Source organism: Polypterus senegalus, chromosome 12 (genome assembly GCF_016835505.1).
Source record: "Polypterus senegalus isolate Bchr_013 chromosome 12, ASM1683550v1, whole genome shotgun sequence".
NCBI classification, from domain to species: Eukaryota; Metazoa; Chordata; class Cladistia; order Polypteriformes; family Polypteridae; genus Polypterus; species Polypterus senegalus.
In genome coordinates, this window is record NC_053165.1 from 2,674,585 (window position 1) to 2,699,073 (window position 24,489).

General features: G+C 54.8%; 1 protein-coding gene across 3 annotated transcripts in view; it reads right to left on the reverse strand.

Moving 5' to 3' along the window:
* Positions 1-1,270: 1,270 nt before the first annotated feature.
* Positions 1,271-24,489, reverse strand: part of LOC120541719 (contactin-4-like) — a 429,737-nt gene continuing 406,518 nt past the window's right edge. The window contains exons 14-23 of one of the 3 annotated variants that reach the window (XM_039773606.1): positions 22,526-22,646; positions 20,865-21,023; positions 20,571-20,720; positions 17,154-17,224; positions 14,795-15,029; positions 13,606-13,721; positions 10,927-11,113; positions 6,265-6,377; positions 3,038-3,206; positions 1,271-1,538 (exon numbers count right to left, since the gene is read on the reverse strand). In XM_039773606.1, coding sequence (XP_039629540.1) covers positions 1,447-1,538; positions 3,038-3,206; positions 6,265-6,377; positions 10,927-11,113; positions 13,606-13,721; positions 14,795-15,029; positions 17,154-17,224; positions 20,571-20,720; positions 20,865-21,023; positions 22,526-22,646 — 1,413 coding nt within the window. In that variant the 3' untranslated portion in view covers positions 1,271-1,446. The remainder of the gene's footprint in view (positions 1,539-3,037; positions 3,207-6,264; positions 6,378-10,926; positions 11,114-13,605; positions 13,722-14,794; positions 15,030-17,153; positions 17,225-20,570; positions 20,721-20,864; positions 21,024-22,525; positions 22,647-24,489) is intronic. The other 2 variants (XM_039773607.1, XM_039773605.1) reach the window with 2 other exon arrangements.

The following is a 24,489-nucleotide window of genomic DNA, read 5'->3' on the forward strand; positions in this document are numbered from 1 at the left end:
CGTTTGTCACGTTGTGCTGCTGCGGGTTGGTCGTGACGAGTGACATCCCACCTAAGGACTCCTCTCCAGTTCTCGTCCCCGTTGTGCTCCTTGCGGGTGAAGATCTGATGTCTGAGTGGTGGTCCGCCAGGGTGGGCTCCGTTGCTAGCGGAGACAGCCAGTTGAGGGGTCTTGTGGCCGGTGCCAGGCCATGTGCCCAGGAAGGTACGGCTCAGGTCCTCGTCCCCCTTCCCCGTCCCTTTGGCCCCTTCGGTGCCGTCGCCTTACAAGAAACGAGACGCTGAAGTACAAAGTCCTCCTATTTATTCAGTTCTCGATCATAAAAAGGCTTTACATTAAGAAGACGTCTCGTTATCAGAAAAAGTCAAAGTCACTCGCTACAGAGTGGCGACTGCTGCTGAACCCGAGGCCGGCCCTCGCCACCGTCACCCAAGGCAAAGGCCTGGCGAAGGACCAAGTCGAGTTCCATGCGCAGAAAGCTTCAGCTACAGAATGCGCCTCTCTTGAGACGTTTATGGGACCCCCAAAACCAGGGGGAGGGGAGGATCCAAAGAAACCTACGGGACCACCAGGAGCCTCGGCCGAACTCTCGGAATCTCTGCATAGGTAGGGGCGGCAAAGCCAGCGTTCTCGAGGGGGGCACGAGAGGACAAGCTGGCACTCCGCCGTCACGTCGCCAGGCCACACCAGTTCAGGCTCCCGAGGGTCTCGCAGAAGCACATCGAATGCAAAATGCCAGCGGCGAACTCCGAAGCTCGACGCCAACACCGGGAGGGCGGCCATCTTTGAGAACGTCAAGCGCGCCATTGGGGCACGGGGGGAGGGTTACACAATTTCTGAATGCCACCCCTGCCTAGAGCTGCTCTGCCCGGCCCCCCGTGTTTCTGTTATTCGAGTCTCTTCTTTTTACGTTTTAATAAGGCATTCCCTGTCTTGAGCGGACCGCCATTGAAACGTTACACAAAACGAGAGCACTGGTGGCACCGCGCGAGTCTAAAACGAGCCCTGGACTGCAGCTCGGCCGCCCCTCTCGTTTGTACCACGGGGGGCCGCGTGCTGCCGTCAGTCACACAAACCCAAACAGATGAAAAGTGCCAACGCGCCTCGGGGGCAGACGTGGAGGAATCTATAAAAAGCTAAACATGTCGTACAAAATCTGCATATAAGAACATTTAGGAAAGCCGCTTTGGTAACAACAGCCGGAGACGCGGCGGGGCATCTCGGGGGTCCGCCAGGAAACTGGAGACGAGCCTCTGCAGGGTTTGGGTTTCGCTTTTCTTCTTGGAGAGGATTGGTTGGTTGGTTGGTTGGTTGTGTTGTGTTTCGTTTCTCTTTATGTCTTCTAAATCCTAAACATCATATCTATGAATAACTGGCACCGGCCGGCGTCCCACTCAGTGCTGGCATCCCGAGGAGTCCAGCGGAAAGTCCGAGCCGCGCTCTTCGTCATAACGTCGACCTGGCTGTGAAGGACAGCACGATTGTACTGAGGGCCGACAGGGTGGACACCTTAGACGCTGAGGCGACGGCATCTGAGCCTGGGGGGGAGAGGAAGACAAAGAGAGAAGAAGAAGAAGAAGGTCAGACGGTGGGCCAATGACGACGATGACAAGGACGGTGGGCCCTCTGCTATGACAAACACACCCAGAATGACCTAAAAGAGAGACCCCCGCTGTGCCCCGACCCACTTCTGCTGGCTCAAAGGAATTAATAACAAGAAGATGAAGACGAGATGCCACCCAAGTGTGTTGTCATCACCTTCTCCTCCACCAGCAGGACCAGTTGGCGTCCCCTAACCCTCTTGTTTGGTGAAGCTAAGACCCCCCGTACAGCAATTCTGGGGCACCTAAAGGACGTGTCACTTTGTGTCACTGACCTCGTTGTGCTCGTCATCCTTCCATGTGAGCTGCCCAGCCATTTCAGCTCATGCCCAGTCACGTGACATCTACTGGGTGGTGACGACTGGCAGTCCCAAATAGGGGACAATCGTAAAGCCAGCCTGATTCTTTACTTGGTTGATATTCAACTAACTAACAAGAAAAATGGCGGAGAGGGAGGGGCCTAAAGAGCTGGCCACTAATATGGGAGGACCACCCAGCTGAGCCCCACTGCGCTCCGTCACCAGCCTGGTGTCCTGTCATGTGATCCACGGTGGGTCACCCTGCTGCTGTGGACCCTCAGAGCTCTCTCTCCCACGACGGTGCCAATCCTGCCGACTACGCCACAAGGTGATTTGTCGTGGAATCGGCTCACTGGACCCGCTGCAATGAGATGAAGCTCCGCTCAGGTGAGACCCCCGCTGCTGTGAATGTGTCGGCCACAGGGCTCTGGTGGTCTCAGTGTGTGCCCCCTGCCACCGCACCCGCGCTGTTATTCAGCAGTTTTAATTATACCCACCATTAGGACGGTTCCCTCACCATCCCACTTGTGTCCTTGGTGGCTTCACAAACATGTGGCTGACACTCAGCAGATGTCTCCTCCACATTTCAGCAGCTGCCGTGGCCGTTCTCAGCTTCATCAACTGACCTCTCCAACTGTATGGGGGCTGCTGAGACTTCCCACTTAGGGGGGTCATTAGGCCCCCTCAACTGGACTGTTGGCACAGTGGGAGTGCCCATCCTGCCCTGGCACAGAACCCTTTGACCCTAGTGTGGTCACTGAAGGACACAGTGTGGCTGTCTGAAGTGTCTGCCCCCTGGCGCCATCTTGTGCCTTGACCCTTTCATTTAACCCCCCCTTCTTTATCTGTGTGAATGAATCCCCCCTTCACCCTCATGCTTCTGTGGCCCGGTGGTCTCGATGATTTGTGAACCCCAAGTAACGACTCACATCTCACCTCACAAACCCCTCTTCAATTTCAGAACCTGCTCGATCTACCTGGGGGGCACCGTGCCAGCCCCTAGTCTCGGTGGGAGACCACCTTGTGGTATATGGCCCGACGTCTACACAAAGACCACTGGGTGGTGACCTTTCACCGCTAACCCCTCAAGCCCACCGTCCTGTCCTGGGTGGACCTTCAAAGAAGATGGCAGGGTACCTGAAGAGCCCGGGATTGTGATCTGCTTACTGCTGCTGCCATCGCCGCCGTCGCTCAGGGGTTTGATCTGAATGACGTACTCATCGTCACTGGGCAGGGACAACTCCACCGATGTCGTGTTGGTCTCGATGACGCTGGTGCTGCTCTGCTTGTTTCTTTTATATAAAACCTGAAACCGAAAGGAAAACGTTTACAACACGCAACCCAATGGGCACTGGGGGCCCGACTTAAAATCGGGGCTCCGCCCGCGTCTACCGTTTCCCGGCCTGATGTGCCCGGTGCCAAAGAAGAACAAACAAGGTGGGCACGTTTACTTAGGGGTCAGCTGGTGTGATTTTAGATTTGTTACGAGGGGACTTAAAAACAGTACCCAGAATGCTGAACTCGGGGGGGCCGCAGGAAACGTCCAGAAGACAAAATACCGCAGGTTTAGGCCAACCCCAGCTGTCTGTGGCAGCAGTCACTGTTACACTCTTCTTCTTCTTCATCATCATCATCATCATCATCACCGACATGGTGCCCCCCACAGTGAACTGTTTCCTAACAAAGTCTCTGCCCACCCACTCGAACCCGTTGGGGTTAAACGATGGGACCCTGCCACAAAGGCGCCACAACCAGCCCATGCCCAGGGGGGCTGCCCCTCAACCACCTGGCCCCGCCCAGTTTGCACCACTTAAAGAACCAGCGGTGGGGGAGGGACCAGCAGCAGGGTGGCCCCGCCCACAAAAATGGCAGAACGTTTTTAGAGATGGCACACAACAACCAAAGCTGACAGAATAATAAGCGTAATAACAAAGCAAAAGCGGCTCTGCAAGACAACGGCGGCAGGTGCCCTTTAAGGTGCCCAGCGTGGTCCCCGTGACCTCCCGGTGACTGCGACGTTCTGTCCAAACGCTTTCCATGTTCCTTAGCCCTGGATGTGCCGCCTCACACTCTTAATGAGTGAAAACGGAGCCCACCTGGCGAGCCCGCTTGCCACCAGCGCCTTGGCACTCACTGATCCACTTGATGAACAACACAACTAATAACAAGGACGCCACTTCACAAGATGTGACCTTTGGTTCGGGGAGCCGCTGCCACCGCGCCACGCCGACATGACAGCTTTGGCTTTTTTGTCCCTTAATGATGTCCTGCGTGGGCTGCCTGCCTGGCACATTAATTAAGGGCTCCGCGGTAATCAGGCCTCCAGATAATTAATCAGCGCCGGGGCTCCTGGCGGACACTTTTTGTTTTTCTACTTTTTAAATTGCCTTTGAAAGTGCGGCATACGCGCCATTAGCAGACGGTGGGCTTGAATGTCACAGCAGGAACCTGCTGCCCTCCGAAAGGTGAAGCAGACGACCACTGGAATCCTCACAGCATGAGTGATGAATGGCAAAAACAAAATCACAAATAGTCTGGGGTGGTCCATGGCACACCACACTCTCCTTGGCACCTGGCAGCACCCGCAGGTGACTAGGGGATCAGCAGGACGAGGTGGGGGTGCAAACAGCAGGAGGTCAGAGGGCACAGGCAAGCGCATCACAGTATGTGGCCACCAGAGGGCAAAACAGTGAGGGGGGCACAGGAAAGCCAGAAGCAGAATGGCACCCCATACCCCAAACGGGTATTGAACCCCGTGTTTTACAAACTGAAGAGCCGCAGCAGTTTGTCACCTCCTGTCACCATCAGCAGTGTGACAAACATGCGTGAAAGCTGGCACCCGTCTCCATCTTGATGTCTGCTCCTCTTGGCATGCCGGCTCTCCGACTTTGTGCCCCCGGTGGATTCTTTCCATTTCCTTCCCTCCTGACCAAAGCGGCCATTTTTAATGCGTCTCGGCTTCAGTGCCCGTGTCACCCAGATAAAGGGCACAGGTCTCGTGTGACTGGCATGAAGCATTTCCGAGAGGCCAACAAACAGGAGTGCCAGGGCTCTGCGAGGTGGGCAAGTCTGGCTTCTTAAGGACGTCAAGTACGATTTTCGCTCTTTGATTGTTAAACTGATTCTCCTGAATGACTTATGTCCTTGTTAAGTTTGGTCATTTCATGAAAGCCCCCCGCTACTTTAACATGAGGGTATGTGTTGATAAGGGCAGCAGACTAATGGAGCGTGGGGGTCCGTCTGCCAGTAGCTCGCAAACACGGACGGGGTACTTGAGTTGCCTTCATGGCACCGCGGTGACCGCCATCCCCCTCATCCTTAAAGGGCTCCATGAGTTCACCACGACAAAGTTCATCAGGGGCAGGAGGGCACCACCGACTCCACAGTTCAAAATATGTGAGGAGAGTGGGCAAAGTGAGTTCACGAAGGCAGAGGTGCCATCAAACAAAGGGGCATTTCAGTGTCCTTCTAAACTCAGCCGCTTGCCATGCGCCGTTACACCTGAAGGGGGCAGCAGCCGCCCAGCTTTCGGGATTTGCGCGATCGCGTCGCGAGTACGCGCTGGTTTATCCCGTGGACGCGCAAAACGGGCCCTACGACTGGAAGGGCAGTTGGCATCGCGAAGAGGTGCCCTGAATCTGGCGGTGTGTCAGTGCGGGGGCGCCTTAGGGACTCATGGAGGCACATCGTGGAGAGGGGCAACGGCTCGAGCACCGCCGTGAACACCACAGAATGTCCTGCGTCTTACAGTTGGGTGGGCTTGAAGGGGCGCATGCGCAGAAGCTCAGTGAGGTCTGTCGCTGTAGTGGCTCGAGCCCCCACTTGAGAGCAGCACCTGAGCCCCCACAGGACAAAGCACAACGCTAAAAACAATTGAGAACAAAACGTTAAATGGTATCATCCATCCATCCCACTATATCCTAACTACAGGGTCACGGGGGTCTGCTGGTGCCAACTGAAATACGAAGTCGCGCAATGTCGCCGTAGCAGAAATGAAAAAAAAAATCATTAATGACGTCAGGAACGATAGCAGGTGCAACGTCACAAAAACGAGTGCCATTTTTGCCGTTTGGTGGCTTTGGAGGGGCTCTGCCAGGCACATGCGCAGACAGTCAGCTCGGGAGAAGGCGCTATTGTGCTGGAGGTCCCTTTTGCCCCCCGCCCACGTTCTACCCCCCCATCTACCGGGTATGTGCGGTGGCTTTGCTGCTTCTTCAATCGCAACTCGGAACGGGGTTAGGGTGGGCTGTTGCGATGTGGGGCGAGCCAGCATCTGACCTCGTGATCTCCGCCGCCGGGTCAGCGTGGCACCCATGTCGCCCATCCCTGAATCGGCCCACGAGAGGAAGCGTGAAGTGTCGTACCTTGTAGCCGGTCACCTCCGATTCGTTCTCCAGGGCCTTCACCTGGTCCCAGTTCAGGATGATCTTGGAGTCCGACGTGTTCCACACGATCTTCAAGGGGGGCTGACTTGGGGCTGCAAAAGAACACACAACGTGCTGCATGAGCGCCTCGTATCTAAAAGTCCAGCATGATGACAGTCACCTGGGCAGGTGCACCTGTGCGACCCCCGACACCCCCGTTTCTATGCCTTGACATTTTCTGCGCCGATACTGATCACCGCCACATGGGGGCGCTGTGCCACCTGCAATAGCACCCGATCAATGCCGTGGAAGATCGAAAGGTTTTATCGGAGGACTTCGAGCTGCCCTTTAAATTTAAGAAACATCCGTCCGCAGCACCCGCGACTCCCACCTCATCAAAAAGACATCTGGCCGGGCAGCCGAAAAACCTGCGGCTGGTGCAGCGAAGTGTGCTGGGAATGGCGCTATACAAATCCGCTGACTAGTGCGACGTGGCGCAGGGCTCAAGGCGCCGCACCCCGAGGGTACCAGTTCAGGGGGTCTGTCTGCGGCCTTGTGTGACTACCCGGGTTTGGATTGCCTGTGTGTGTCCTCCCTGAAAACAGTGGGGTGGACCCTTAGACTGCGTTAAAGTGCACGACTGCGATGGCCGCACGGTGGCGCAGTGCTTGCCTCGCAGTCAGGCGTCCCGGGTGCTCGCTGTGTGGACTTTGCAAGTTCTCCCCGTGTCCTCCTACAGTCCAAAGTCCTGCACATTAGGTGGACTGGCCCGTGTGTGTGTATGTTGGCATCCTCTCCAGCTGTTGAAGCTGCCAAGTGCCTGATGTTGCCTGGCAAGGCTCCAGCTGCCCCCTAAGCCTGCTCAGGAATAAGCAGGGTTAAAAATGGTGGGACGCGCTCGCCGGGCATCCTGAATTGGCTTAGCAGTTGGGGACGCACCGCTAACACAGCAGCTGGTCTTCAGACTGGAATGGCGGGGCCGCCGAGGAAATCCTTCAGGGGTACGCGAGGTGTGCAGCGCTGGAGCCCCCCGGGCCCTGGACTGGACTTTCCTCCGGCCGTACTTTGATGGCTGGGCCACAATGCGCTGACATTTGTGACGCGGTGACTCATAAAAGGCCACGTGTAAAAATCGATCGATCGATCAATCGCCACGCAGCACACCCTCATATCTCAAATGCTTTCAGTGCGAATCCTCTCTTTCATATCTGAGTAGTTTTCATTTCAAAAATGTCATCAACACAAAACGAAACTAAAAAAAACAGCAGCAGCAGCCCCTCCTGCCAACCTCACCGACCACTGGAGACGCGAAGCCCAAAACTCGTGATCGGCGGGCCAGTCCGCATTCCAGCACAGGCGACGGGTTTAGTAAGAGAAAAAAAAGACCAACATTCGGCAAAGTGGTGATGACAAGCTGCCCCGTTACGACACGAGTGCCCGGCCACCCCCAGAGCCTCCATCACCAGGGTGCCAGTGACGTCAGTGGTCCTCGGGGCCCACTCAGTCTCGTCCGGTGGAAAGGCGAAGTCCAGCGAGCAGATGGCGTGGCGTGCCGTGCCGTGCCAGTTGGCGCTTCTCCTTCACGAGTCTGCCACTTACCGTATCTGGGCTCCTGTAGAGCGCGACGCGTGGCGCAGCAGTTCGCTTTTCCTCGTTTCCCTCCCAAGCGCAGGCTTAGCAGCTGCCGTGTTGTGCTGAGAAACGCACGCGACCACCAAAGCCCCAAACCGCACGTGCCGATCTGGGCACTCAGGCGGGGAACAAATCCGCACGTTAATGTCGGGGGTCACCGGCCGGCGACTCGTTTCAATGTTTACTGCACGGGGCGACTTTCACAAAACGTCTCAATCAAAGTTCCTTATCTTCACCTCTCCATCTAGCCGTCCATTTACTTAACCTGCTCGCCCACCTAATTAAGACCCCCATGGAGTGATGCTACGGTCAGCACTGACTGATAATGGTGGTGATGATAAGGAGGGCACTGTCGCACCTCACTGAAGTTCCAGCTGTTCCCCTCCTGCCCGCCCGCCCCAGCTCTTTAGACTCACTTAGGGTGGGGGGCCATCTGTGACCGCAGACCCCTCCCTTCAAAGGCACGCCGTGTCCTGGCCCGGTTTTCCTGCTCCCCCACTTTCCGCAGGCGCCTTTATCCTTCGCTCCGTCCTTGACTTGACTTTGCTGCCTGGACTCCCTTCTGTTCTCGTTCTGCTTCGGTGGTCTCGAGGGCTGCCTGCCTGTCCGCCTGCTCTTGTTTCTCTTCTTCTCTCCTCGGTGACCTGATCTTTGGCTTTACTGCTTCACTGAGTCCGCAGGATCACTGACTGGCAATCAAGAAGTGCCCATATGGGTGAGGTGCGCCATGGCACCAGCAGGAGGCGCTGTGCACAGCTCGTGGCAGGAGTCTGGGGTATCGCTGTTAATGGAGGGGTAAACACAGAGACCCCCCCCTGTCCGTTGACGGCTGTGATTTGTGGCGCCTTTACTTTTATAATCTCTCTTCACCCATTTTGACTAATTTTGTATTTTCATTTTTTCTAATAAACGTCATCCATTTCTTACTGCTTAAGAATGTACGTGCCCACGTTTACCACCAAGGTGTGTCATGGCGCCACCTTAGGTGACAACACACAGAACACCAAAAGACACTGAGAGTAGGAAGTGACCAATGGAGCAGGCAACCAAAGACGCATCCGCTCCGCCACAGCCAGCAGCCCCGTGACTCCGCCCACAGCCCTTCCTTCAAGGTTTACGTTCGCTGTGGCCCCGCCTAAAGCACCCCCTTTAAGGTTTCATTCTGGTTGTTGCCCCACCCCTGGACATTCAGCGCCTCCTCCAGCAGCTTAGCCACTCCCCTCTCATCAATTCCGCCCGCCCTCAGACAGTGTAGTTTTAACTGAGGCTCCACCTTCAGATTTGAATTGTGGCTCCGCCTCCAGCCCCGCCAGTCACAGTCCTATGTGAATATATAATTTGTGAAAGAGGGTCTTTGTTGTTGTTTGGGTGGTCCTTCCATTAGGGGGGCATTTAATGAAAGAGTCTGGAGCTGAGATGGCGCCTGTCTGTGCCCTTTGGCCCCAATGTGGCCCTGCCCACCTGCTCACCACTCTGTAGACTGACAAGAAGGTGACATCGCTCTGTCACAGCACCATTTCTTAAGCGTCACCGCTGACACCCTGAATACCCACGTCCTCAGGTGCTCTTCTGGCTGCCCATTTGTTTTAATGTCACCATCACGTGGTCTAAAAATGTCACAGAACAAGGGGGCAGCGGGCCGGAGTTCCATCCCGGTGGCCATCTGTCCTTTGTATAAGCCACTTTGACATGTCAGGGTCACCGTGCGCTGGTAACAGGAGGAAGCCCTGACCTCATCACAGTGGGTGACGTGGGCAGTGCCCGGTCCGGCTTTCGGGGTGCCCTACTAAGCGCTCTGCCAGCCTGCTTTGACAACGGAACGTTCAAACGCTTCTTCAGCGTGACCTCCACGAGCCGCCACGCCAGAAGCCCGCTCTCCTACAGTTCGATGCTCAGTCCCAAAGGGTTCAAGCTTCCCAGCATGCACTTGGGCCCGGCGAGCGAGCCAGGGAGCCAGCGAGCAATTCCGCAGATAGAGATCTGTGCAGCTGTGCCATGGCGGCTAATAAACGCCCCCTTTATTAATTCCGCCGGCCCGTCTGCAGCTGTGTCGCGGTTTATTATTTTAGCAAATGGCGCAATTATCTGCTCGGGTAAATATGCGCTGGCGAGATAAGGGCGAGGGCAGCGGATTTGACTCCTCTGATTTCGGTCACAGGCGCGATATCATCAGCCACTAAACAACCCTGCGCTCCTCTGATAGCGGAAATCAATGGCGTCTGAAGGGCGCTATATGACGTGGAGAGGGAACGGCGGAGCGACACGGGGGTCCTTACATGTCACGGCGACGCAGCACATTTAAGAAAGATGACGGGGTCTGGACACGAAAGGCGCTATATGGGGGCGTTTGTCTCATAGTTGGGCCAGGCCTTGCGTTTTGAGGGTGGAGCCCCATGACATCACTGCTGAAGGACCGCCCACAGCCTTAACATGGGGGCCGCTGGAGTTTCCTTTAAACCTCGCAGGTGCTTTGAGTTTTCTGGCTCACTTTTTGAGTAAAGCGCCCCCACGCCCCCCAACCCACTGTGTTCCCCGTTGTGCACACGCCATTAGTTGTTCTGGCCGTTTCAAGGAGATGAAGACGATGAAAAGCAACATGAAGACCCAACAAGTGGTCTCTGTGTGACTGGCACCATCCAATGAAACAAAGCCAAGCCAGTGCCAACGCTTCCAGACTGGCCCCCAAACACAGACATGGGGGGTTGGCTTGTTACTTTGACCCCATCGCAGATCAATCAAACAGCGGCCCCCGACACGCCCTGTCCTTCCATCTCGCTGGTGGCATTGGGTATGATGCCCAAGTGATTATGTCTGCACTGCGTCACCTTGCTGAGCTTGGCACATTGCCCACGTTTGCCCTTTTTATTCGCTCCCCTACATGTAACAGATATTCTGGAGATGCAGACCACCATTTTATTCCATTCATGCCACACTTGCTCCCTTTGCCCGTATTAACATAACAACAGCGAGGGTCTCTGCTCATGAAGCTCCCCTCTGCCGTGCCCTGCCACCCAAGCTCGGACCACTTACGGGGCTTCTTGGTGGTGGCGTTGACCGTCACGCTGGGTGGCCCCACGCCGGCGCTGTTGTATGCCCGCACCGTGATGTGGTACAGCATGCTGCCCTTCAGCCCCTTGATGACGGCCAGCGTTTTGTTTCCCACGGTTCTTCCGATGCTTGCCATCTCTTCTTTTCCATCCTGACTCCAGTATCTCAGCTGGGAAAGAAGAAGAAGAAGAAGAAAGAAAATCAGGAAAAGGGGTGAAGTTGGCAAAATCTCCTGGAAAAACACAAGGCTCACCTCCGGCGTCTTATCGAAGACCTCTGGGACCCCAGATATCAGGACGCCGAGTTACTCCTTGAGGGCCAGCATTGGAGCTTCACTTGGATTGTATGAAGTGACCTGTTGAAGTGTAGGACAAGTGGGCACTGCCCAATCTGCCAGGCACTTAGTGGCACACAAGGCCCATTAAGACAGCAGATTTAACAGGAACGTCCCAACCTGCAGCTGATCGGGGGCTCCACCGATGGCGGCTCAGACAAAGGGGCATCCAGAGGGGCATTCACTGCAGGCTGGTAGGCTCAAACTGAACGGCGTCTGCATGCTCAGGGGCTGGGGGGGGCAGCAATGTGGTGCCAACCGGGGGCCTGGCAGCTGGGCTCAGGCAACAGTGAAAGGTAATCGTCGTCAGGGCCCATGCCAGCTGTCTTGATCTGCATCTGCTCAGTGGCCATAAGGGGGACAGAGACCAGGGGGCCTGCCAGGGCACTGCCCACCCTGATGGGTTGTCTGGTCCTTTAGGGCCCGCCCACCATGACTTCACTCCTGCCTGGTGAGCTCAAGATGAGCCAATGGCCTTTGGGCCAGAAGCCCTTTACAGGAGACTGGAGGGGGCGTCAGGTGGACTCCTGGGATTGTCGGACCACCACAGCCCCGTGGGCACCGGGTGAGTTGGGAGGAGTGGAGATGGAGGCAAGATCAAAGGACCAAGCAGCAGGTATGGAAAAGGAGGCCAGCGGGCCAAAAAACAGGCGGGCAGGCAGAGAGGGCGACTCCCTTCAGGGCGGGCACAGAGGGCAGCGGCTTTGCCGTTTTCCCCTCATGGTCTGTGCTTTGCTGCCCCTCTGTTTTCCATCATTTTGGGCCAGGGGTCTGCACAGGAGGGTCCCCGATTATGGCGGCCGTAACAGAAGTTTGTCAAAAGAGGGCACTTCTGGCATCACAGGCCAAGTGTGCCCCCTGTTGGCCCACCCAAACACAGAGGTACCAGCTGTCTCTGTCGACCCCCTGGGTCAGATAGGTGACCCCAGAAGAGCCACACAGGCGTTCAGTCAGAGTCGAGTAAATGCACACAACAATTTGCCCTCCATTCTTACCACACAATGAGTGGGCACTTAATAGAAGCTTCTGGAAGTTGGCAGCAGCCTCCAAAGGTCACTCTCACTACCTCCTGGTATAAAAGGTGGTCGGGCACAGAAGCAGCCCATTAGTAACATTTCACCCTGCCTAGAAATTGAGGGCACTGACCTTGGCGCGGCGAGTTAAACTTAATGAGATTCACATCATTAAAAAATTTAAGACCACCGGACGGGCACACAAGTAACACGGGGAGGAAGTGCCAGCCAAGACACAAGCCCACCAGCAAACTACAGGGGGCGAGGACGAGGGGGGGCTGCGCGCTGTCTGTCAGCAGGTGGGGTCAGGAAGTCACTTCGTGCCATTTTGCAGTGCCCCCACCCGACAAGTTCAATGCCAGTGTGCCCATGTGTGTGCGTGTAGGGAGCCTTCATGTCCACAAGCTTCTCAACAAACATAACACCATGGGGGGCCAGAGCCCATCACGGCAGGGGCGGTGGTCCCATAAACGCACACACAGGGCCTCTGAGGACTTTCAGGCACCCGATGGTCTTGGGGGTAAAACTGGCACATGTCTGGACCCCGGGAGAACAAGCAGGCATGGAATGTGAGCAGCCAACTGGAGGTCTGCATGCCACCCTGCACCCGAGCACCTCAGCTGAGCCTCAGTCGACCCACAAGCCAGGTACCCGTTCTGCCACCACTGGCATGGCCGTGAAATGACTAAAGGACCAGGACATGGCACAGTGCTGGTGAAGCCAGAAGGGCACACAGTTGGGCACTGAAACCAAATGAGAATCGAAAACCAAACTGGCAAAGCAGAAGCCGTATTTGTCCAAGGCGCACCTTACCGCTCGCAGATGTCGAGTTCCCAGCAATGGCGCCTGGCATGTTGTGCCACCGTAGGAGGTTGAGCAGAGACAGCAATGGATCAGAGGACCAAGGCCAAGTGGCGGGTCCAAGTAGGCATGTCAAACAAGTCAGCAGATGGTGGGCATGGCACAGCAACTGGGGGCATTTGGGTTTGAGAAAGTAATTTATGGATGATGGGGGCACCCGTGTTGTTTACTGTGCTATGGGGTGGCTGGCAGTGAACGTCTCCCCCCCCCACGCAGTTTTACTGTCACTCGTCCGCAGTGAGGGTCACATTCTGGGGGGGTGGGGGAGGAGAGATTGAAGTTTCATCACAATCGTCACAAGCCACGCCCCCTCTGGCCTCAACGTGCCCCTCGACTGAAAGTCGCATCACTTGTTGGACCCACGGAGCCCTCAAGCATCACGACTTACACGTTAATACGAACGTCACCAAAGTTATCAACTCAGGCCATCAAAGGGGGTGTCCTGCCGCTCACCTCATAGCCTAAGACCCTCCTCTTGCTGGTGTTCCCGGAGACCGGACGCCAGGAGACTTCGATTTCTGAGGCAGAAAGACTCCGAGCTCGGATTTTAGTTGGCGCTCTGGTGGGTTCTGGAAAAGAAGAATAAAAAACCAACACCCAAAGTTTGACGAGAAGCCCCTCATTTACATTCATAACCTAAATCAGAACTGGGAATACGAGGGGCACATTAAAAGCAGACCCTCCACTCGGGGCTTCTCACCATCTTGGGCTCCGCCATTAAACACGCAGGGTGGCACTGGGCACGCCACAGACTTGGCCACTGACAGGACCAGCAGAGCACCAGGGGCACATGCCAGCCTCGCACAGCGCAGCTGGGCACAGAATCTGAACTCGAGTTCCTCAAGTGCTAAGCAGTGGGTTGCCATGCCAGCCTAATTCAAAGGCACTGCACACCGTTTAATGCCCGATAATTTAACAGCTCAGCCCCATTCTGGGGGTTTTGACACCAAACTCCATACGTCACCTTGTATGAGGGACACTACCCTCACTCCAGGCCCGTGTCACAGAGTAAAGAGGGCATCGCAGTGGCACAGTGGTTGGTGTTGCCAACTCCAGGGTTCCAGGCTTCAGCCCTTCATCGAGATGTTGTCTGCAGGTCTTCATGGTTTCCAGCCATTCCAACCCACCCCTGACTCTGGCACAGAATGCCACACCAGCCTGCAGCACAGAGCTCATATAACACCAAGTGTAGTATGCAGGTGTCTTGGGCACACGGCCCCCTTGTGTAGGAGAAAGTGGCACAGAGACTCAGGAGGCTGCCTGCTTGGCGACCTGTTTAGTCCCACATAGGGGGGCAGCATGGGGTGGTCTCCAGGAGGCACCTGAAAGGGAGCAAGTCTTCATTTGGAGTTTCCATGGCATGTTGGTCACCGATGTCCTGACGTGGCCCACCTGCTCCTCATGCTACATCTCCCTAATGGTCTGGCCAATCAAGCCGGACCCTCAGAAGGTCTCTTACTGCCTAGAGCCCTGACCAATAAGCTGGTGTCCACCCCAGAGGGTTAGGCAGACACACTAGCAGGAACTTCACTGGCCCGTGTGACGACACGATGACACAATGAGGTGCAGGACGGACCATTCCAGAGACCACCTCGGCCCCCGCCAAGTGTGCCCACTACAAGAGCTCTTAAGAAGCACTCACCCTCCTCCGCCGAGTAGATGGTGACCGAGGGGCCGAAGTGGCCTTCGCCCTTATTGTTGTACACCCCGACCTTCACCTCGTACGGGGAGAACGGCGGGATGCTCTCGTTCTTGTAGACGTATCTGGAGGCGTCCGCCGACGTCACCGCGGCCTGCATCCAGCTGGTGGAGCCCAGGGGGCGAAAGGCCACCACGTAGCCGAATCCCGGCCCGGCCTGCAGCTCTTCGGGAACAGGCTGCCAAAAAAAAAAACAAAGAAACCAAGCGTGACCCAGAGTCCCACACCAGGCGGGCACGACCTCCATTACGGCCGAGCACTCAGCGCCCTAAATATTTATAAAGCTAACGATGGCTTTCATTACACCTGAGCGGCATAAAAGGGTCATTCGCCCCTTGACAGGAGGACAACAAGTAGGTCTGCAATGGCCACTACAGAACACAACTCAACAGCCCCGGGTGACCCGCAGAGTCCAACGCAGGGTCACCCATCCTGGCAGCATCAAGGAAAGGCAGGAAAGAACTCTGGGTGGGGTGCCAGTCCAGCACCTGTGCACAGAGCCACTCGCTGCCAGGCAAGTGAAGATCCAGGGAGTACATGCCAGCTTCACCCAGACAACGACAGAATGGTGGCACTGGGGGATCCGAGGGACTCCACTAAGATCAAAGTGCACCACAGTTATGGAAAAGAAGGAGAAGAGCAGTCAGCACTAATATGGTGGAATCCCAGGAGGAAACAACAAAGGCGGACCACCAGGGAGGTGAACTTTCAGACAGATTTCCATAAGGTCCCACATGAGGGAGAACAAGAGGGCACAGTGTGTAGAGGGGCACACAACGCCAACAGAAAGGGGGCACAGAGAGGGGAGGGGCTTCAGAATGAGGTGAAGCATCAAGTGGCGTCCATCAGCTCCAGTGGTGGGCCATTGCTCTTTTTAAAACACAAGGAATGTCAGGGTCCTCAAGCGGGTCAAGTCTGAGCAGCCCACTACACCAGGAGGGAGGGCAGACAATTGTCAGAGGGGCACCTGGAGAACACACCGGCTTGGGCAAACCGACGCCTAGAAAGCACAAATGGGCAGTGAGAGAACTTCATCTCCCAGCAAGCTTTACAGGGCTGGGGGGTGGGCCCTTAACAGTGATGGACAGGTGGCTCCGCCTCTTGGGATCCACCCACAAAACATGAGGAAGAGGGCAGGAACACAATCACTGGCATGGAAAGTGGGGAAAAAAAGCAAAAATCAAACAAAATGAAACAAAATGAAAATACCACCAGGACACAGGCAGCCTCCTGTGGTGTAACATGGGCACATGTCCGAGGGGCTGAGGGATCGTGTGCTCACATTGTGACACGTATTTAAAATGGCCGCCTTGTCTGTCCGTGCGTTGGGTCGCCTGTCAGGTCTGAAGGCTTTTGTGTCGTCTGTGCGGGATGGCACCGGTGATGGAGACAACAATGGGCACAATGTCCATTCTCCATGAGTGGACGACTTGCACAGCTGATTTGTGTGTCACTTATCTGCTCTGTTACGGTGCCAGTGTCAGTGACGGGTGACACTGTGCAGGTTCTTCTAATCTGATGTGTGTGTGTGTGCGCCTCCCAGTGCCAGTTCTTCGCGACTGCTATCTATGGTGCCAGTGCATGGCAGCCATCTGGTCAGGAGCTCAGCCTGTTGTGATGCATTGGGTGGTGTCTTGTCCCTTGTGGCCGTATGCGGATGTCCTGTCCAGATTTTCGTGTTCATCGCTTAATGCCCTTCTGTCTCAACGCCCATCGCCAGGGCTTACATATACAGTCCTCGATGGGCCACCTAAGGGTCCCAAGGACCCTAACCCTAACCCCTTAGTGCCTCCAGAGTGGCATCCCAATTTCAGGGCTATTCAAGCGCCTGGCAGACTGACCAGCCTCTGAATGCCCCCTTGACATGTCAGCAGGTGGGCCCCCTACCCAGGTAATTTGAGTCAAACTATTAATGGAGGAGGCTCTTTGCCATCATGCTGGAGGTCACATGCCATTGTCACCACCTCGCCAGCTCTGAGGCGGTGCCCACAAGTCTTATCCCAGGGTTCAGATGAGGCCTGTGCTGAGTTGGGGAGGGGGGCCGCAGGTTTAATCGAACCCTCCAATTAGCTGACGGCGTTCTGCTGATTCACAAGGGACTTCACTGAAATTAAAACTTGAGGTGCCACTCTGAAGGCTCTTCATCTCTGGGCCAACGGGACTCAACTAATGAAGCGGAGGCGAGAACAAGAACTGAACGAAATGGCCAGCGGGAGTGACTGGGAAAAAGAGGAGGAGGACAGCAAGAAGAAGAGGAAGAAGACTAGTGGCACTGGTGGCAGCGCCAGCGTGGTCAGCCTACCTCCCAGGTGATTACCAGCTCAGACCGGCTCCCTCCGCCTCCGCTCACGTTGGATGGCGTCACCTTTGGAACTGGAAGAAGAAAACAAAAGGCATTTTTAGTGATTGAGGCGGCCAGTCAAATGGGCATGCAGGATGGCACAAGGATGGGCATGACGACTAGCGAGTGGCCTTACAATGTGCCCATCATCACACTTATTTGGGGACTGGGAGGCACGCTGTGAATGTTAGGATGGGGGGGGGAATTGCACTTTGAAAAGAGATCTGCTCCGGGGCAACATACTAATGCAACAGCAGGGGGCGCCCTCCTGGCATCTCGCCACATCGTGTGCCACTGCTACAGCACTGGGAGTTCAAATCAGGGACATCATCCAGCTGCTTCTTTGGGCAGGCATTTAAACCCCCGTCTGTCTGGTAGGGTGGCTCTCCCTTTGTCTTTCGCCCACCAGTGAGCCCCCCGACCCCCGGGGCCAAACCCCAAAATTACCCCCAGGTTCAGCTGGGGCCTTCCTTTTGGCTACAGACACCTGCCCCCTAGTGGCACCAGGAGTCACTGCTCCTTCAGTACCCATAAGAGGGGCACAATGCAATGCGAGCCCCCTACTCCCTGCCTCAATAAAAAGGGTACCCAGCCTGGCACTGTGGGATGTCTTATTGTTATTATTATTGTGTGCCCACTCTTGGATGCCAGATGGCATTCTGCCGCTTCTCATGCCATTTGTGGCCCCACTCATCCGTCCAGGATTAGACAGGCTTAGCTGCCCCCTAGTGTTCCTACAGAATATCAGCATCTTCAGCTCTGCATGCCTACCCTCCTGTCACCTTGGGGACATGTGACACTGCCCCCCTGCTGGTGCACTTCTTCTCACAGTGGCATACAGGCTGGCAAAGTGGGCTTTTCTCTTTTTCCCCACTCCATCCCATCCCTAACTATTATCTCCCCGGTGCCAGCTTTGCAGTCCTGGATGAAAGGTGTTGGCCCACCACAGTAAGCTGCTTTTGTCCACCTCATTTACAGGACACCCAGGATGGTGGGCATTCCACTCCCTTAAAGGGTCCAATCTGCTTGGGCTAAAAGCGGGCAGCAGTTTGTCAACAGGGGACACAAATTCAAATTCTACAAAAGGAAACAGGGCAAGGGGATGTAGAGTAGGCCACAACAACGGGCAACCCTTGGCGCAAGACTTCAAGGATTTCAATGACAGACGTGAGGACAGTGGTGCAAATGAGCTGCATAAGGCTGGCATCAGGTCCGCCGTGGCGTCGACATAATTAAACTGAAGTCAGGATGCCACACAAATGACCTGCATTGGCAGGGGCTGAGAGCACAGCGATGCCCCGTGGGCCCTTAACAATCACCAAGACTGGATTAAGTGGATTTGAGGGTGGCATCTTAGTGATGTGCAGGCCATGCTGGTTATTCTTAATCAAACGCTCGTTCTTACCCACATTATATTCAAATTAACAATTTAAGGCCACAAGTGAGACGCCCGCCCTGCACAAGGTGCCAGTCCATCTGCCCGCTCCTCTTCTGGTGCTCTGCATGGTGCTGACACAGCCAGTTCAAATGTAAGCCAAGTCATCTGAGACCCTTTAGACAGCCACACGGGCCCAGGGGGTGGCAGAGCCAGTCAGCCAGTCACCCGTTCAGGTCACCCTGGACACAGGGGGGTTGCCACCAGTGGATGGAACATTCAGCCATGAAGGCCACGGAGGTCCGAGGGGGAATGAATGCCATCAAGTGTGCCAATGTCAGGAAAGGTGAGCTCTGATCAAAAAGTCATTGACCACCTGAGGGGCCGTCACCTGTGATATAGCGCCTTTCATGTGTGTCTGTCAATCTGGGGGTACAGCAGATGTGCTTGGAGGTGTCATCACAGAGGGGCCCAGGACTGTGGAGAGCTGAGGGAAAAGACTGGGGGGCAAGCAGCTAGCCTGGGTCACCATGATGACGATGACGATGAAGACGAGTGCCTGTCTGTTTGTAGTGTCTTTACTATGTGGCCATCTCTCATATAGCGCCTTTCATGGCTGTCTGTCGGTGACATGTTGTTGTTTGTGTCATATAGCACCTTTCATGGCTGTCTGTCGGTGACATGTTGTTGTTTGTGTCATATAGCGCCTTTCATGGCTGTCTGTCGGTGACATGTTGTTGTTTGTGTCATATAGCGCCTGCCTTTCTATTTATTTTTTAGTCACATACTTTCCTGTATTATTTCAGTGCGGATTGACGCCTTCATTCCAAATCGGACGCTCATTTTAATTTACTGTCTTTGGAAGTTTATGCTTTGTATAAATAGATGTTGCTGATGGCGCCTTTCAGCTGGCAGACAAACTGGTGACCAACTGGAACTCATGTGTTGGAGTGACCACTGGCCCACCTTCACTGGGAGAGCAAAAATCCAGGGCCCCTCAGGGGGCTTAAAGTTGTCAATCAGAGGAAATGAGGTGACAACACAAATGAAGGAAACCAAAACGACCAAAGTGACAGCGAGGAGGACTGGAGGAACACGAAAGGACAACAGCGACTGGAAAACTCAACACAGTAAAGTGTCCAGAGACTGTCAAAAAAAAAAAAGGTACGAAAACACGAGGGTGGTTAGGATGATGGAGGTGACATGTGACGTGTGACAGAGTGAGCCGGGGACAGCAGGAACATCTGGAGAGACACAGGAAGGGGGGGAAGAAAGGAAAGGCAAGGCACCATATACTACAAAGAGAGACAGCTGGCAGACAGGACAGGAGATAGGGGACGAGGGACAGGCACTATATAATAGGGACATAGGGAAGGCATAGCTTGATACTCAGACAGAGAGAAAGAAAAGGGTTAAATAGCAGAGGGACAGCAATGAAAGGCGCTATATAATAAAGAGGGAGAGTGAAAGGCACTATATGACAGCAGAGAGTAAGAGGCACTATATAATAGAGAATGAAGGGCACTATATAATAGAGAGTGAAAGGTGCTATATAATAGAGAGAGCAGTGAAAGGCACTATATGACAGATTGACAGAGTGAAAGGCACTATATAATAGAGAATGAAAGGCACTATATGACAGAGAGGGAGAGTGAAAGGCGCTGTATAATAGAGAGAGAGCAGCAAAAGGCACTATATAACAGAGAGGGAGAGTGAAAGGCACTATATGACAGACTGACAGAGTGAAAGGCACTATATAATAGAGAATGAAAGGCGCTATATAATAGAGAATGAGAGTGAAAGGCACTATATAACAGAGAGGCAGAGTGAAAGGCACTATATGACAGACTGACAGAGTGAATATCCCACATGCAGACTGCCTCCTCCTTCTCCTCCCTTGCCCCCCGCCCTTGTGCCCCTCTGTCGCCCCTCTGTCACCCCCCTTTCGAGGACTCACTGTCACGCCAGGCCCCCCACAGGACACGGCGCTGGCCGATACTCACTGGCTTCCTCGGTCCTTGCTTGTTTGGACGGCACGCTCGACTCCCCGATGCCAATGGCGTTGTTCGCCACGACCCGGAACTCGTACTCCACCCAGGGGCTGAGCTCGACCACCGTGGCTGTCAGCTGTCGGCCGTCAATGAGCTCTGGAACTAGGGAGCCATTTTGGGAGAAGAATAAAAACACAAAAGACAAGAAGAAGAAGAAGAAGCGCAGGGTGAGTAGGCCGTCGTGGTGCCCCCACCCCACGATTCACAGCCGCAGTGCCACTCGTTGCCTGCTGTCCCCGCGCCTACCTGTGGTCACGGCCTGCCAGCCCACAGAGAAGGGGGTCCTGGCCTGAATGGTGTAGGAGGTGATGGGGCTGTGGTTATCGGGGGCCGGCCTCCAGGACAGCAGCGCCGTGGTGTCGCTTATTTCCTCTACTTCTACGTGCTCAGGTGGGCCCGGCGGACCTTGAAACACAAAACGAGAGCCGTGAGAAGACAGCTGGACGACGGGGGGCGCGAGCCGCTGTGTCGCCATGAAAGACAAGTGGAGGAGCGCTGAGCATGATGCCAGAGCCCATCGTGGCACAGGCAGACCACCCATTCTGCACTTGAGTTGACTTTCTCGCAGAGTTCCACTTCTGGAGATGCTGCTGTAAGAGGACCCCCATTGTGGCCGCCCCGATCTCAAGTAAACTGATGGCACTGGACCACTAAAGCCAAGGTGGGTGCTCTGTCTGCTTGCCAACCCTCCTTCCTAAATAGCCCAAACCCCACCCCCCCCTCACCCCCCAAGTGGCACAGTGGGCTTTTCTTCTCTGCCCGTCCAGCACAACATCAGCTCGAGTTTCACAGCCCCCCAGTCCACCAAGTGTGTGTGAAATGACCGGCACTAAACGTTACTAATTACCCTCATGACTTTAAACCCCCTGGTCAGGTCACCTCTTCCCCCTCCTTCAGGCGGCCCCCCACTGCTCTCCTCTGGACTTTCTCCAGCAGTGCAGTGGAGACCCAAACTGCGGCCGGGGCCTCACAGAACTCGAGCACATTGGCGCCAGGCGCTCGCTCTGGTTGTGGATGTTGACCAGACCACTGCGACTCCCTCGCCATTCTAGGTGGCAGTGAAGACCACCGGCATTGCTTGGAACTCCTAAATGGCTGCCCTTAAGTAACGCCCTTGTTATATTGCTACATATTCTCATCATCATCATCATCATCATCGTTGCATTGTGTACAGTTTCAACACCCGAGGCAGGATGACAGCCACATGGGCAGCACTGTGCGTCGCGCTGTGCGTCACACTGTGGCCAGCGGGGGGCGCCCTGGAGGTGTCACAGAAGAAGAGACACCAAAACTATTAAAGAAAGTCCAAAAGGGATTAATAGTGAAGACAGAAAGCAAACCCCCCCGGTAGCCCCCTGGCCTCCCCGACACATCAGCCCTGAAGCTCCTCCTGCCGTTGCTCTTTCTGGATTCATTAGAGATTTCTCGTTGGCAGCGGTCAGTCGTTATCACCTGGCCAGGGGTTTTTGTGGTTTTCCTCTCTTTCTGACCTTTGCGACTTTAAAAGCCTTTAATTACGTTTTGTGGCCTCTTGACTTTGGAGTCGGGCTGACTGTGCAGGTGAGGACCTGTGGAGCTCACGGGGGGCCTGGCTTTGGACTTCTGGCCGTCGCGTGACGGGACCCCAACTCTGCATATTATGAACTCTAAGACTTTGGTGTCTGCTTCCTAAAACAATTCTTTGCTGCTTTGACAATCAACTTACAGCCCCTCATGGTCATCTAGTGGTCCTTTCACGTGGACCACTGACCTTCCCATCTGCTGGAGTTCTGCACGGCCCCTTCCTTGTCTCCCTTCCCAACTGTGCCCACCCTGACGGACTCAAGCCAAGCAAATGGCTGCCTGAACATCTGCTAAAATTCTAAAGCACATCACACCACGCGGCCCCCCAAATAAAGGCAGCGTACCTCTGACAACGAGGTCCGCTTCGGCAGACACGGCGTCCACGCTGGTCTCCACCACGCAGGAGTAGCGCCCGGCATGTTTGAGCTGCACACTTCGGATCATCATGTCCCCTGCGGAATGCTGCTGGTGGGACAAGACAAAGAGCGAGAGACAAGTGAGGAAGGAATCATATAGCGCCTTTCACACCAATTATCTGTCAGTCCATCTCCCCTTATATGGCGCCTTTCACACCCGCCTGCCGCCGGCATGATACTGTCGTGCCCGTCGCCTCACATTTCCATTATTTTAGATGCCGTGCCCAGTCTTTGAAGCCCCAGACAGACGGCCCTTCTTTCTCATTTTAGTTCACAGCTTCCCAAAGCCAGAGATCCAAGGACAGGACACTGGGAGACATCTGAAATGACAGTGGCCCTCTGGTGACATGGCAGCGCTGCTGCTAACAACAAGAACACCACACTAAAATGGCATAAGTACAACTAATGGCACTTTTAATAAAGAAAAGTGACATTCGGGGTCCCGGAATCACCTATTTAACTCTGGACCCCCGTGAAGCCTGAAAATCAAAATTGTGGAGGATACTTGAAAATGAATTTTAAACCCATCACACGCTCTGCGGCCATCGCTGTCCCCACCCACAGACAAATGCTACACTGGTGGGACGGGGCTAGAGGACTGAGTGACCGCAGCATGGGAGGGGCTAGATGACTGGGCAGGAGCAGGCGGGGCAGGGTGAGACACTGGCACATTAACGGCCCTCCCCCCCCAGTTACCAGTGGGTATTTCGTCAGAAGTCATGTGGTGTGACATCATGCGTGTGACATTTTAAAGGCTGAAGGCACTTTCTTGACAAGACTTCTGGACAACATGGCATGTCCAGGAGAAAACACTGGAAGAACACGGTGTGCGCGTGCACACTCACACACACACACACACTCTCACACACACACACTCACACACACACACACACACACACACACTCACACACACACACACACACACACACACACACACTCACACACACACACACTCTTACACCACACACTCTCACTCACACACACACACCACTCTCACTCACACACACACACACTCTCACTCACACACACTCACACACACACACTCACTCACACACACTCTCTTACACACACACTCACACACACACACACACACTCACACACACACCTCACACACACACTCACACACACACTCTCTACACACACACACTCACACTCACACACACACACACTCTCTCACACACTCTCACCAGAGTGTTACAGAAGACAAACAGCCACGCGTGCAGAACGACTCAGAAGACCCCTTGGAGTTGTCACCCTGCAGACCGGTGACCCAGGACGGCACAACTCGGAGAAGCCGAACGTGGAATTCCAAGCTGGCCACAGCGCGTCTCCGGGGTTTAGGGGACGCGATAAGAGACAATCGATGGCTGGAGGGGCGGCAGGCGGGTGGGCGGATGCCCTCCGGGGGCTGCAGCTCAATCATGACTTTACATTCAGCCCCAACAGAAATTGTTAGACTCTCAATTCAATTTTTCCAATCCATAAATAATCAAGAAAAGACAAATGGCTCAAATTAGTTGGCTGAGGAAGGCCCATTGATTTTTGGAAATGCTTATTAGATTGAGGCCTGGTGAGGCTGCCAAGGCGTCTGTCCGGTCGGGAACAGGCAGAGTGGCGCCAAGCATCTGGAAACGGGCATCAGGGTAGCTAAACACCAGCGACACCAAGGAACAGACCACCTGCACAGTGGGACACACGAGAGATGTGACCGTCTCACCACTTCATTGGAAGGAGGAGTCACTGTATGGGGGTCTTCCTGGGCATTTTTCAGGGTCTGAATATCAGGGGGCGGTTCAGTGTCCTCCTTTGGCCTTTTCCACGTCTCCAAGTTCTTCTGATGTTCTCCTCTTCTCATGCTTGTAGATTCTGGTTTATCGCGACGCCATTTTGAG